This window comes from Lepisosteus oculatus, chromosome 29, assembly GCF_040954835.1.
Source record: "Lepisosteus oculatus isolate fLepOcu1 chromosome 29, fLepOcu1.hap2, whole genome shotgun sequence".
Taxonomy (NCBI): domain Eukaryota; kingdom Metazoa; phylum Chordata; class Actinopteri; order Semionotiformes; family Lepisosteidae; genus Lepisosteus; species Lepisosteus oculatus.
In genome coordinates this window covers 3,182,100-3,196,053 of record NC_090724.1, presented here as the reverse complement: position 1 = coordinate 3,196,053, position 13,954 = coordinate 3,182,100, and the positions used below count along the sequence as shown (strand labels likewise).

At 39.7% G+C, this 13,954-nt stretch overlaps 1 protein-coding gene across 1 annotated transcript in view; it reads left to right on the top strand.

The window, feature by feature from the left end:
* Positions 1-661: 661 nt before the first annotated feature.
* LOC102698575 (ephrin-A2) overlaps positions 662-13,954 on the top strand; it is a 143,448-nt gene continuing 130,155 nt past the window's right edge. Inside the window, exon 1 of the mRNA XM_006639934.3 lies at positions 662-2,002. Coding sequence (XP_006639997.2) covers positions 1,740-2,002 — 263 coding nt within the window. The 5' untranslated portion in view covers positions 662-1,739. The remainder of the gene's footprint in view (positions 2,003-13,954) is intronic.

The window sequence follows — 13,954 nt, the reverse complement described above, 5'->3', positions numbered from 1 at the left end:
AGCTATGGTACTGTAAGCTCAGGGCTGAGGGTGACCCTTTGGGAACAGGCACGACTTGATAACAGCCACAAAGTCCTTGGCATGAAGAGAATCAGAACTCGGGTAACAGTCTGACAGTGAGTTCGGGCAGTTCAGAAAGGAGGAGGGAGCAGGGCTCCACTCTGGTAACTCGGAGAAGTTGTAGATTCGGGTCTCATCTGGACCCTTGCGCAAGATACACTCATAAAGAGCTCACTCAGACGGCTCTAGTGAACTGCCTATAAATGATCTATAAATGTTTGCAAATATTAGCTGCTTTGGAGAAGGGCCTGAGACGGCTAAAGTATTATATAATTATATAATATAATAAATGATAATAATATCGATTCCTTGAGATATGCGCAAGATCTAACAAAAGCTTTGACGTCGGGGGATGCGGTTGGAATTTGAGTTGCAATAAAGAAAAGAGGAATCTTTTTTTGGGGGGTGGTAAACGCTGATCGAGCTGACGGTTTCGCGTCCTGTCATCCACACAGTCCCAGTCCTGAAACACTGTGACGGGGAGAAGCGGGGAAACCCGACTCGAGGAGCCGGCCAGCCCCGCCCTGCCGAGGTGCGCGCTGAATGGAGGCCTGCGCAGCCGGGGGGAGTGAGACAGGCGGAAAGAGAGAGAGCAAGAGAGAGAGAGAAAGAGAGAGAGCCACGGTGACTGAGTGAAAAATCATGTCAGCTCCACTGGGCTGTACACCACACACAGGGAAAGGGGGGAACGGCGGCACCAGGCATGGAGCGCAACTTGCCTTTTCTCCGCAGCAACTTTGCAACTGATGCGGCATCTCGTCGCCTCTCTGGGCTTTAAGGAGCGGCGTCAGGAGGTCGCCGCGTTACCCACACAAACGCACAACTTTTGAGGATTTTGCCGCTGGGATTGCGCTGACATCCCTGAACCAGAAAAAACAAACAAACAAACAAACCCGAGGACTTCTGGATGGTGAACTAAGGGATTCGCTACACGGCTTGGATGTCGGGCTGCGGGTATGAACACGGCGCTGCCTTGGGTTGCAGTTAAGAAATACGGGAAGGGGAACGCGTTTTAAGGACAGCCGCTAGCACGGGCGCGTTTTTACAAAGGCAAAGACACTCACATGTTAATGTATCGCTTTTGAATGAAAAAAGCACAGCCTTTAAGGGAAGAAAGGCAGGGGATTTACTGCTTTCTTTCCAAGAAACTGCTGTCCCCGGTTGAAGCACGAACGGATGCTCGCGTATGTAATCCAAGACGACGAAAGTTTTAGCAAGTTATGTGACAATGGGATGGATTTGAAGGGCAAATCGTAACGTTTTTTTTTTTAGTTTAATGACTTCGAGGACATGACAAACGCTTTTCATCAGTGCTTTTGACGGATTTGTACTGGGAAGCATGGAATTTAAGGTCGCATGTTTTTACATGTGTTTACTGCGTACTTCTGTTCTGAAAAAAAGACTCGATGAGAAGCCATTTGAATGAACAGGGGATCGATGTTGGCTTGAGATATCCATCAAGCATACTGGAGCAGCGTATTTTAAAGACGTGTAGGCTACGCTTCCTCACACCTAATATATATATGTATTTTTCGCTGAGGAAAACCGAGCAATGAATGAATGAACGACAAAGGCAGTTTTTGGAGCCATTTCCCCCCGAATCTGAGCTATTTGGGTCCGATGCCACCCTCTAAATTTCGCACGCAAACGAGTGTGGTCAGGAATGTCCTACCTTTTCGATGTGCTCTGTTTTACACACATTTGGTAAAGGAAACTTCTTCGCGCGATTCATCAAGCTGGTGATAGATTATTTAAAAGAAAAGAAAGGAAAGATTCAGCGCACATCTCTCCCCCTTAGCCGTCGACGAGAACTGTATATAACGTTCCAAATGGAGTTGTCACTCTTGGTTTTAACCCTAATATCTTGGGTCTGTGTTTGGGCGGACGACAGCAAGGTGATTTCAGACAGATACGCAGTCTACTGGAACAGCACAAATCCCAGGTAAGGTAAAGAAAACCAATTACCCAGACAACCATAACACTGCTAAGATGAAGGTAGGCAAATCTACAGTACTCCACATGCAACCCCCAACACACACATTCCTTTCTTATTAGTGGAAAATTTGGGGGTGAACTGATGAACTATTCTCTACATTCACAACCTTGATACCTGCATATATGCACCTGTGCCTGCGATTCCATGCCATTTTGTTCTAAAAACTTTCTCACCGTATTAATCATTTTTTTCCCCGCAGCTGTGTGGAAACTTGTGTATTTGTTTGCTCATCTTTTCCAGGTACCGTCAAACGTTGCTGCAGGGGCAGCGGCGTAATTAATTTAGCCTCTGTGAACTGTGTCGTCTGGAAGTTTCGCGTAGTCAAACGACCCCGAGGTCTGGAACAGCACCTCCCTCGCATCTCATATCATCTAGGGGCGATTAGTCCCCGACCTGCGCGGTGTGGGAAGGAATGTCTTCGGTGTGAGACCATTTGTTACCAATTAAAGAGCAACTTATTTCGTCCTGTAGTCACAGCTCCCCGCCGACAGTCAAAGCGTTCGAGCCCCCGAGGCGTAATTGCGGTTTTGTCTATTTCAATGTACCGGAGACAGGACTTGTGAGTTACTCATTGCTAGCTTATGACAGCCAGCTCAGGTCTTTCAAACCTTGAGAACGTCGTCTTCGCTTGCCCTCTCTGCAATACAGGTGTTTTCACAGCAAACGCTTGCAGAAATTCTCGTACAACGGCCGTCTTCTCACAGTCAGAGAATTGAGACTACCAGGCTAGATCACAACCCCGTCTTCTCTCATGTGTGCCGCACAGAAGTACATCAGTTTTTTGAGGGGGGGTGTGGGTGGCGAGTCTTGCTGCTATGCGGTGTAACGCCGGCAATGTCAAGTGTACAGCGGCTACATTTTTTTACAGAAGAGGTGACACATAAGACGTGCGATTGCCTGCGAATAGTGTGACCCGTTCTCAGGCGCAAGCACAGTAGTTTCATTGTAAGAAAAACTTAAACGAGCGGAGCATATCTCATTCGCGTTGTACATTATGGAAGGGCCAAAACAAAGCAGAAGTTGGCTTGAAATACCTCAGTTTGTGAGTTTTCCTGGTTTCACGTATATTACTGTTATTTCCAAAGTTCATATGTCAAACGCTCCGATACCAAAATTTGTTGAGTAGAGAAACATCAGGGCGCTGTTCTGTATAATGGTACGGCATTTTCCTTTTCAGAAACAACCAAGATAATACGTTTTTTTTTAAGTGGCAATCCTATTAGAATATACTTGTCTAGGCAAAAATAAATACAGTTAATGATTTAAAATTAGTTCTTAAGTAATCTACTGAACTCAAACTGTATTAACTATGTAGGACTTTTTTTCTGAATTTATTTTGAAAATATGTATACAAACCAACAACCGACCCAAAATAGTATCTTTTTTTTTTTACAGGTTACCAGATATGATATCCAAGATATTACAGGCTACGAGATATGATTTTCCATGACAAAACTGTTTACCAGCTATTTATGACTGGCAGAGCTTTATCAAGCTACATTTGCGTAAAATACTAGATATGCAGAGAGAGGTTATATGTCTGGCATTTTAGTTTTCTGCAGATTCTTGAATAATTTGTGTTTTGGCTCATGCTACACAGTTAAGATACCCACGTTTTGGTGCCCTGACTTTAAATACTATTTTCCCACGCCGGTATTTAGTTTTGAGATGCTGAGTTCATTTAGCCAGGAGTGATCATAACAATTACTCATAATTGTTCCATGGTGACATCATTTATTGAAATAGTTTCATCCTGTTTTGTTGAGAAAAAAAACGTTCTATATCTTTTTATTGTAAACCCTACAGATATTTACAGCATTTCACAAAAATCCTTTCTGATTTTTGAAAAGAAAGTTTTAATAGCTCTTCAGTAGCTTGGCCATGGATTTTTCTTTCTAAATTAATTCTGTTTCTTTTCACCTCACTATATTGCTTGTTACATCGTGCCATTACCTGCTGAACGTACAGTAGTTTACAGATTTTGCAGTCTGTAACTGACTTTCATTTAACATAGGCTTTTGTGGACAAGAGTCATATTCTCCTGGAAAAAATGTTTTGTGTTTAAATGAGTGTGCCAAAAATGTGTCTAGAAGTTCAAGTTGTTTTCAGTTAAATAATAAAAAATGACAGAAGAGATGTTTGCTTAAAAGGCTCATTTCAAAGTATGAAAAAGGAGAAAAATAGACTTGCACTCTTAAGTCATAAATATTAGGGTTTTCTCTAGGTACTAAGGTTAAGATCTTGCAGAACTGCAAACACAGTAAGAGCTGATTTTTAAATACGAGCTGGTGTTGTGCATTTTGACCAGACATTTGCAAAACTTAATGGGGCTGGTGAGAATTTAACGTGCCAAATTTCCAAGCCCATACATAAAGAAAATACACTGATGCAGAACTCGAATGATTCAAAGTGAATTCATTTCTGTTGCTACTTTTCTGTAGATGGTATGGGAGAGAGAATCCCATCTGAAGGGCTTATGCTGCCTGTGTTTGAAGGAGAAACACAAAGTGCTTACTGTATAAGGTTCACATCACTAGTTAAGATGATAAAAACACAATTTTAGGCACAAGCCGTCCCGACATTGTTTCACAGTACCTAGATTATGTAGAGAAACTGCTTTCGATTAAATGTTCTAACTTGTCCTGCCTACCTTTTTTGCACATCTGCACTGTCCTAAAGACCTTAGCAACACCGTAGTTATTTCACTGGAGTGCACGATACATTTCGACTGTCTAATAGTTAAAATATTTCCGGATGCTCTGTTATTCACGAGGTTTTGAAACAGACTGCGAATTGCTATTAACAGTCTTCTTTTATTAGCAACATTTTTGTTGTTGTTCTAAATAACCACAAAAAAAAAATCCCCAAGTGAAGCTTTCAAACCACACAAATAATTCTTTGGATTTCATTTACAAATGCTTGTGGATTCTTTGCCTCTTTGTATTGTGCTTTAAAGATATTTCTCTTTTTTTGAAAAAAAAAAGTTCTCTATTGACAATTAAGAGTGAAGAGCTTTAGGAGTGAATGCAGCCCACAGTTGTAGCTCAATGAAGGAGCTGTAATGCACAGCATAGGAATGAGAAACTAGCAGCAAAGAAGAAAAGTATCATGGGCAGCTTACAGAGAGCTGAATGGAAGGAAGAGGCAAAGGCTCCAAGGCAGCAAGTTCTTTTTTTCCTTTTGGAAAAGGAGGCCTCCTTCTGGTTACATCTGTAAGGACAGAAATTCAGTGTTTTTAATTGTCCAGTTTTTCCTCGTGCCCCTCTGATCAGCAGGTGCAGCACAGTTGGACAGCAAAAGTGCTACAGCCTCTGAGCACTAGGCTTGCAGTCCTCAGTCTATCCCCTGCAAAGTATTGCCCAGGGATCGGGAAAGTCTTGTATTATCAAGAAAAGCGTAAGATTTGTTTTAAACCCAGCTGTTGATTTGATTTATACTGTATGTAGCTATGCAAATGACAAATCATTTTATTTAGTTGTTTTGTTGGCGCTTGCATGTTGCTTGTCAGGGAACTAAAACGAGTACACGAATGTCGTGTGATTGAAGGGACATCGCTTAGACAACATAATACCAACGCAATGAAGAATTCTTAGGTTTTTTATACGGCATGTTTTTTAAGTGTTTATGCTTGATGCTCCTGCTTTTAAAATAACCCAAGAAAAAAGTCCTGACTTTGGCTGTATGTGCTTGTATTTCAGTTTTCCATTCCGGGCAATGGTATTTGCACTGAAATAAGAATCACGCTTTTGTCCCAGGTCCCCTGCCCTGTCCATTTGCAAGGTTAATTAAGAGGTTAATAGGATGAGTATGGCCATGATGAATATTTCATATCTATTATGCATGAAATTTGCTTATTTAATTTCACAAGGCAAACTGTGTAAATGGAGTGTTTGTCCGCAATGCTTTTGCTTCAGATTAAAAATGTCTGCTTTTCCAAATCTGCTGAGGACTCGTTTTTTTGTTTTGGCTCCTAGATGTTGCTTTCAGAAAGTAATTGAAGCGAAGCAATTTACTATCCCGTATACCATGAATAGCTAAATAATGTAATTAGTACAACTTTTAGACATTTCCATGTAGGTAGTAAAATTTGGAATTAATTTTTGTCGGTTTTTCGCAACGAAATGCATCGGTCTGTTTCTCGCGCAGGAGCTGTTGTTCTGCGATTGTAAAATAAAACCGCTGGATCCATTGGAATCAACCTGTGTGACCATATTTTAGGATGATTTGTTTCAGGGGGAGTCATTGTAACGGGTTGAGTATTTGGAGATCGAAAATTCGCTCTATGATGCAAAGCTATTGTCCCACGCTCTCATTTTGTTTAGGAAGGCAGTCCTGCCAGGATTTGTAGTGCAAGGTTTCTGCTAAGAAATGTTCTAGACTTGATAGGGCTCAGATCAGAAGAATGGCTGGAGAGGTCATTGAAAACCTGTCTGTGGTAATTGAAGGCAGATCTTTGGCAGTGCTGTTTGTTTGTGTTCACACTGTTGCAATCTTTTTTGTTGCTGCAACTGGAAGAGCTCCCAATGTCTTTCAGATGGAAAATGCTGTAGCTTCAGTGTTCCGTAAATTCAAAGTTTTTTTGAAATTGATATTTTATGTTAAGCAAGTATGACCAACTGGTTTTATTTTGAAAAGCTCGGGTTGCAAAAAAAGAATGCGCGGCCGATGTTTATTTCAACATTTGTAGCAAATGTTAACACCATTTTGGTGTCAGAAATATGAAGAACATGGTTACACTGGATGTTTGGATTGGCTTTGACAGATGGAAAATTGAGGATTCAACATAACCCCAAAAGGTATTTTCTTAGGATTATCTTGATAGTTATATTCTAACCGTTTTACAGTGAAAAATGTTTCTGTTCACGCTTGACTTGCAGCAAAACATAAGAAAGCATTATGCTGGGAAGCCATTAACGGGAAAAAAAACCAACATGCATTTCACATCCAATCATTATATGTATTCAAAGTTTCAAATAATGATAAACTCTCGGTCCATTAAAACAGGTTTCATTTTAATCCCTGTGAAGCACAATACCAGTAATAGTCAAGTTCTGATTTACACGTACAGAAATCTGAAATTGCCTTCTACAGCATAAACCTTGAATTTCCGTAGCTGTCCTCCTGTGCTTCTGCATTCATATTGAATGTGTGAAAACCCCTATTTGACAGCATCGTTCCCTTTTCTTGATATGATTTATTTTTCGGACCCTATGCTGCAAACACTCAGCCAGGCTTTATTTGTGAAATTGGCCAGTGGCTTTGCAGTTGATGTGTAATTCATTTGGAAGGCAGCAAACCATAAAAACCTCAAGCTTTCTGCCCCATGATCATTGGTACATCGTGCCCTCTGAACAGTCTCTTTCTGTATATAAATACCGCTGTAGTGATTCCTGATTCTTCTGATGCCTGTGTGATGCTTTCTGAATGTCTTATCTACATTGATAAGATTTACTTGTTTCAATTCTTTTTACAGTTGTCACTCCTTTCGTTGAGTTGCATAGCACCAGATACAGCAGGTTCTCTTTTGCAGAAATGGCTGGAGTGATAAAACTGGGAACATCGAAATACCAAAGGGCCCTGGTCGGTATTTCTCAGAGTTCAGAATGGTATTTTTTGCAATAAAGCGTCTGGCTTCAAAAGGCAAGTCGATTGATATCTCTTTAAATAACACGTTTTGGTCCTGCAGAATTTGACCTTGGAGTTGAAGCCTGGTGCAAAATGGCGGTCTTACAGTTTGATTCTTTTTCTGACCACTAGATGGTAATGTTATCAAGCCTCCACCTTTGCCTTTTCCGCTAGAATCGTATTCGAACTAGTCCGCCATTTTCTGTTTCTTCCAAAGCATGACTGTTTTGGGTTTGGAAGAGCAACATGGAGGGAATGGATATAATCCAAGCAGAGCTATTTTTTTGAGGTGTCAGAATGGAAAAGTACCCTTGATATTTCTTTCTACAGTTGACCACAAAATCCCTTTTGTACGATTTTGAGCTTGACCACAGGCTTGTTTGGCCTATTCTAGAAATAGTACGGAATGCAGCCATTTTCTGTATCTTGTGTGCACAGAGTCACGGGCGGAGTGTGTAATGGTGTAGAAAGCAAAATATTAAGTTTTATGGAAATATTGAAAGTGTTTATATTCAAACACACTGGCAGGTTTAATGTAATTATTTCGTCTTATTAATCTATACTTGTACAATGGATTAAAATGGTGCACTCGAGGAAGGGAGATAATCTAAAAATTAATGAAAAAATGCAGGATCTGGATCACCGAGTAAATAATGGCTTTTGTCCAAGCGTTTCCACATACCTTTCACGTTTTTGAAGATAAAACGTTTGCACACTGTTATAATCCTGCCATTTTTCTGCTATTGAAACATCTTATAAACCAAAGTGTGAACGTTCGGCGTTAAACCAATACTGTGCAAAATCTTCAAAAATGTAACTAGTCATTATGAACCTACTTTTAGATGTGCATGCAAGATATCTGCAGAGTATCTGATGCTCAGAGCTGTTGTGCAAACACAGCGAGGCTTTAGTCAAACTGTAACTTTTTCCATTAAGTCAAGCATGTCTTTTTCGTCTTGATTGAAAGGCTTTATTTCCTCATCTTTGGTTTCAGTTCTTTCAGATTACAGCTGTGCTTTGGATAATTATTGAAATGCCTTGAGGTTAAGTCTAGAAAAACATTTCCCTCTCTCAGCTCAAAAAAGACTTGATTTTATTCCTTCTAAGAAGAATTGAGTGCTGACTTTAGTGTTTGTGGTATGACAGTATAATCATCTAAAACTCTTTCTTAAACCTACTAGTTCCAATGCGTTTTCATGTTTGGGTCTTCAATCAAAAGGTGTCATTTTAACATTTATAATTCTAGCAGTTTGAGAAAAGTAAACTTTGACGATTATGGCAGAATTTGTAATGAGCAGAGATGTCTACAAGTACTTTGCATGAAACACTTATGATTATATTGAAATTCATCAATGCACCACTTAAAATGCTATTACCCAATTCAGATTGGGACTGCTGGGTCTCCTTTTCACCTCGTTGGAGTTGCAAACCTAGTTTTGGGAAGAACTGGATTAAGGTATGTTCACAAAAGACTGTGTATTACATTTCTATAATGCTACTTCTAATAGAGTGCTTTTTTTAACACTCTGGGCCTCTGGGCACAGGAGCAACAAACTGTTGTAAATCACTACCATGCTAATCTAGCCAGATGCATGTCGTTAATTAATTTTTCAAATCCGAGTGGGCAGCACTTTGAGGGTCACTTGCCCTGTGTGTGTACAAATCAGTCTTCTCCATATGCAAGTCTGTAATTAATTTGTGGTATCATGAGACCAGTGACTTCCAGTTTAATTTTTCTAGTCCCGCATAGAAAACCGGTCTTGCTAGGGAGAGCACAAATTATTAATTATTGTGTTTTCTTTTTCCTGCTAGATTGCAACGTAGTGACTTCGAACCTTAGGAGAAGTTTGTTCTTAGGTTTCTTTCTTTTTTTTTTTAATGCTGGCTAGCTCACATATGCTTGCAGTCACATCTTTTCTTTCTTGAATTCCCGTGTGTCTGCATATGAAACTGTGTTAGCTATTATTAAATCAAAGTTCTGGTCTGCAAATGCACAGAAACAGTTGCTTTGTTTTACAGACCCAGGGTTCAATTGGGTGGCTGGAGATCAAGAAGTGTTGACGCTGAGCCATTTTTTAAAGCAATCATATGTTTCAGCCCTGATGCAAAGCAGAATTTAAAATTTTATAGATATTTCATTTACAAGAGAAAGAATAATCTGCTTTGAATGGTAATTTCAGAGAGCACCGCATTTCCTTTGGTTTCAAGCAAGATTTTTTTAAATTCAAGAAAAAGCAATTAAGAATGAGTTTTTGCCCTCAAACGCTAGCTTTAAAATGGTCTAATATATTGCTTCTTTTAAGTATGGATGCATTGTGAAGATTAAAACTTAATTTAATAAAATTGAAAGCAATGTTTGTTTCTATTGTAGAGAAAAAATGCCTTGTAAACACTTAGGAATGGATCTTCAAAGATTTAAAGTGTATCTTTATGAACTGAAAGATTATTAATTACAGGGTATGGCTTGGAAAAGGAAAACAGAATGGCAGATTTATATTTGTATATAATCAGATGAGGGGCAAGTTAATTTAAACCATGGATCTTTCTCACTGGCAATAAGGCACTCTTGCTTAAGCAATTGCGTTTTCCTCTATGCCTCACAGTTTCCATCCTTCAGCTAAAAAATGTCTTAAACTCTGAATTTCCTGTTAATATCATCTTAAATACTGTAGAATTGAAAGGGTTCTAACATCTAATTAAAGATGAAAGTCAGGGTTTGGTATCTACAAAAGCAGCTGGTTTGAAAGAATAATGTGCTAATCAGAAATCTAGGTTCAAAGCTTCATTAAATAAAATGACCTGGAGTGTGTTTGCGCCATGAGCCAATTTTCCATGACAGGACACCACATTTCATCCCCAATGTTAATCAAGGGTATGCTAATGTCAGCCTTAATAAATCGGAGTTCCGCTATTTTTGACTTCTGAATTTTGTAAACACTGAGGAAGAATTTGCAATCCCATTGCCAATGTGAAATGAACAGGACAGATAGGGAAGTTTTTCTTATGTTAGCACAAATACAAGGTTTTGTTTTGTGATCCATTCCAAAACCCCAGCTTTCTGCCTAAAACCACAATATTGAAATGAAGAAGGCGATTTAATAGTAGATCATTCCTGATTTCCACAAAAAACATGCATGTATACGTTTCTGCAGCATTATAACTTGGACCTTTTTAGTATGTTTTAAAATCATTGCTCAGAATTTCTTTTCTTTTGTTGTGTTCTGCTGGTTCAGTTAGAATTTCTATCCCGCCTTAAAGAAGAGAAGTGGCTTTGCAAATCCAAGGTAAAGACTGCCTTTAAAATGTTGAGTATTCTACATTATAGATTCTACATTTGTGAACATAACATCTGATATCCATAGTTTAGTGATCATAGTATCCGTTATAATTGTATAATTTTGTTATAGTATAGTTATAATTTTAATATAAAAAATAGGAAAGGTAGCAATGTTTTTCGCATAGAAAATAACGAGAAAAGTCTAGACAAAATATCAACTGCGATTTTAGCAAAAAAGCAACTGTTTTAAGAGTTACTATAAAATAAATTAAATTATATCTTTTAGGAAGTTTTTCTAAAACTGTCAAATTTGTTTTACTTATTGTGTGAGAATTTGTAAAGTACACACTGTATTTATTTTTATTTTCCATGTTTAAATCTGGACTTTTATTATTTTCCGGGGGAAAAAAAACAAACGATAATGGATAACGGAGATTTTCAAATATTCTGCCGATTTGGGATGAGCAAATTCTGGGGCAGATAAGGAGTAATTCTAGGAACATAGCGTGGTTTTAATATATAATGTCGTAAATTAATAATAAAAAGAAGGACATAACCACGCACAGAGGTCATATACAAAATAAATGATTATGTGACGATTCTTGTATATTGTTATTTCCTCGAAGATTGATGTTTTTGAAAACGTCACGCACGGAGGGTCCGTACTGGAATTTAAGTTCGGCAGCGTGAGTGTTAAAGATCTCTGTCCAATCAAGAAAGTTCTGTTTCTGAAGCCCCTCTGTCCCCAGCCTCCTCCGAAGCCCCAGTCGTTGTTCTTACCTCTCCATAGATACCTACGTCGGAGTGACGCAGGCACAGCATCTTTCTCAGCGACGAGTCGAAGCCCCGTCTCCTCTCCGCATTGCGCATAGCCGCCAGATTGACAGTTAGGCACTTCAAATATTGATGAAGGAGCTAATGTAGGATTTTCTCTGCCGAGCTCATACAAGGTAAAGCTCATTTTGAGAGAACGTTGGGCGTGTTTATCTCTTCGGAGAGCTTCGTTAGACTTAGAAGCGAGCTCTGCGGAGGTTTTAATGTTCCTCCCACTTTCGTCTTCCCTCACCCCCCCCACAGCCCCTGTGTAGTTGTCCTCGAGCAGAGCCACAGCCAAAAATCCAAAATCCCTATAAGGAGACACGAGTGACCCCAAACTAGAGAGGAGAGGTGCCCCAAAACAGTGTTGCCTGCTGTCCCGACTCTCCCCGCTTTTAATACGAGAAGCTAAGGAGAGGCACAGAAATGCCGGAGTGGGGAAGAAAAAACCTGTGAAATGCTTCACTGAGCTCAGCAGGGCAGCTTGAGATCCTAAACCTATTTTTTTTGACGCTGTTAACCTGGTTTGGTCAAGAACGTGGTTCTCCTCTTCCTCATAGCTCAAAAATAAGAAAGACGTTTAGCATTGTCTGAGGGTTTTGCGCTGTCTCCTGATGCCTGGGCTTCTCCGTCTGAGGCAGTCTGGGACACTCCTCGGGTCTTCTCCCTTCTCCCTTCCCAGAGTCGGAGCCAGAAGCCGCCAGCCACCTCAGCTGACCGGTTCCTGAACGCGAGCGTTAGCCACCGACCGGTCGTCGTCTGCTCCGGCTCGGATGTGAAACGGGAGAAGTAAAACAGGAGCTTTTAATTTTTATTGCCACAAATGCTTTTAGCGTGGCATTGTGGAGAAAAAGTTGAAGGCGCTCTAATCACTGAGTGGGCGCCTACAGTACCAACCACTGCAGTACTATAGAACAGGAGACACGAAAAGCTCGGAAACTGGCTAACCGTCATGGTACAACTTGATACTTGTAAACTGGTAGAGCTAAATTTAATGCGTTGAGGTGTTTGAATGATTGCTGGTAATAAGTAATGGAAATGCATCCTTAATTGATGCTAAGCAATACATTTTTGTTGATGTGCTCATCAAAATTGCTCTTTGTTTTGGTTTCCTGCGCACTCCTGGCGTGGGTTTTATCAGAATTTAAAATATTAATTAGGTTACAATAGTGCAGTGTTTTTGAACTGTGATGCATGTCATCACCTCACTGCCTCTATTCAGAGGGAGATTTCTTTTTATTTTCCTTTTCCTCCAACAGTGAAAGTATTTAATTCCCCTTTTGTGGAATACTCATTGTAAATATTTTGATTTCTTTCTAAGTCACAGCTGCCTTTTTCCCCTTTACAAAACCGTATTAATCATAACCTCCTTCCCCCTCGCAATTTCGTAGATTGTGTTTTTTTTTAAATTTACCGTTGGGCTGAGTGGCCTCATTTGTTTATAAAATTTCTGAGGTTCATATGAAATGTTAGTTACACTTTTAAGAGGAAGCAGGAAAGTACAGCTCAAGTCGAGGCCATTTCAATAAAAATTAAAAGAGTTTGAAGGCACATGTGGTATTCTGTAATCAAGGAAACAGCTTGTGAAGGACAAACTTCAACCAGAGACGTTTTGTTCAGGAGGTGACGTGTGGAAACATGAGACTGGTGTAAGGTAGCTCATCAAGAAGGAGTGAGATCATGCTTAGTGGGTGTCTGATTAATAGATTGGAGAAGACATCCTTCAGGTTCAGTCCATGGGCCGATAAATAAACAGTTAAGGTACACTCACGGCTGTGTTAACAAATTTAAAAGTGGTCAAGGTCATGGGACATCTGTGGTCTACTCCAACTCAAAATATTGCTACACGGGCCAAAGTTCTTAGCACTTTAATGACACTGAATGACTGCTGCTTAATTGTCAGCGTTTATTTTTGGTTTGCCTACTCTCTTTTTAAGTGAATCGTAATTAGATTTGACAAATGAAGGGCTTGTCAAAATGTTTAAGCTTTGCAAAAATACAGAATTCCCTTGCCAGTTTATTTCTTTAGCTAGCGCTGTTGAAGGCAAAGAGCTGCTCGAATTCAATGAATGGCATTTCGCAAATCATACGTTATCAGGGGAAAAATCTCGTTGTTTTCCAGCCTCTGCTGAAATTCTATATTATCTGTTTTAGATAGGGAGATACTGTGAGTAAACCAC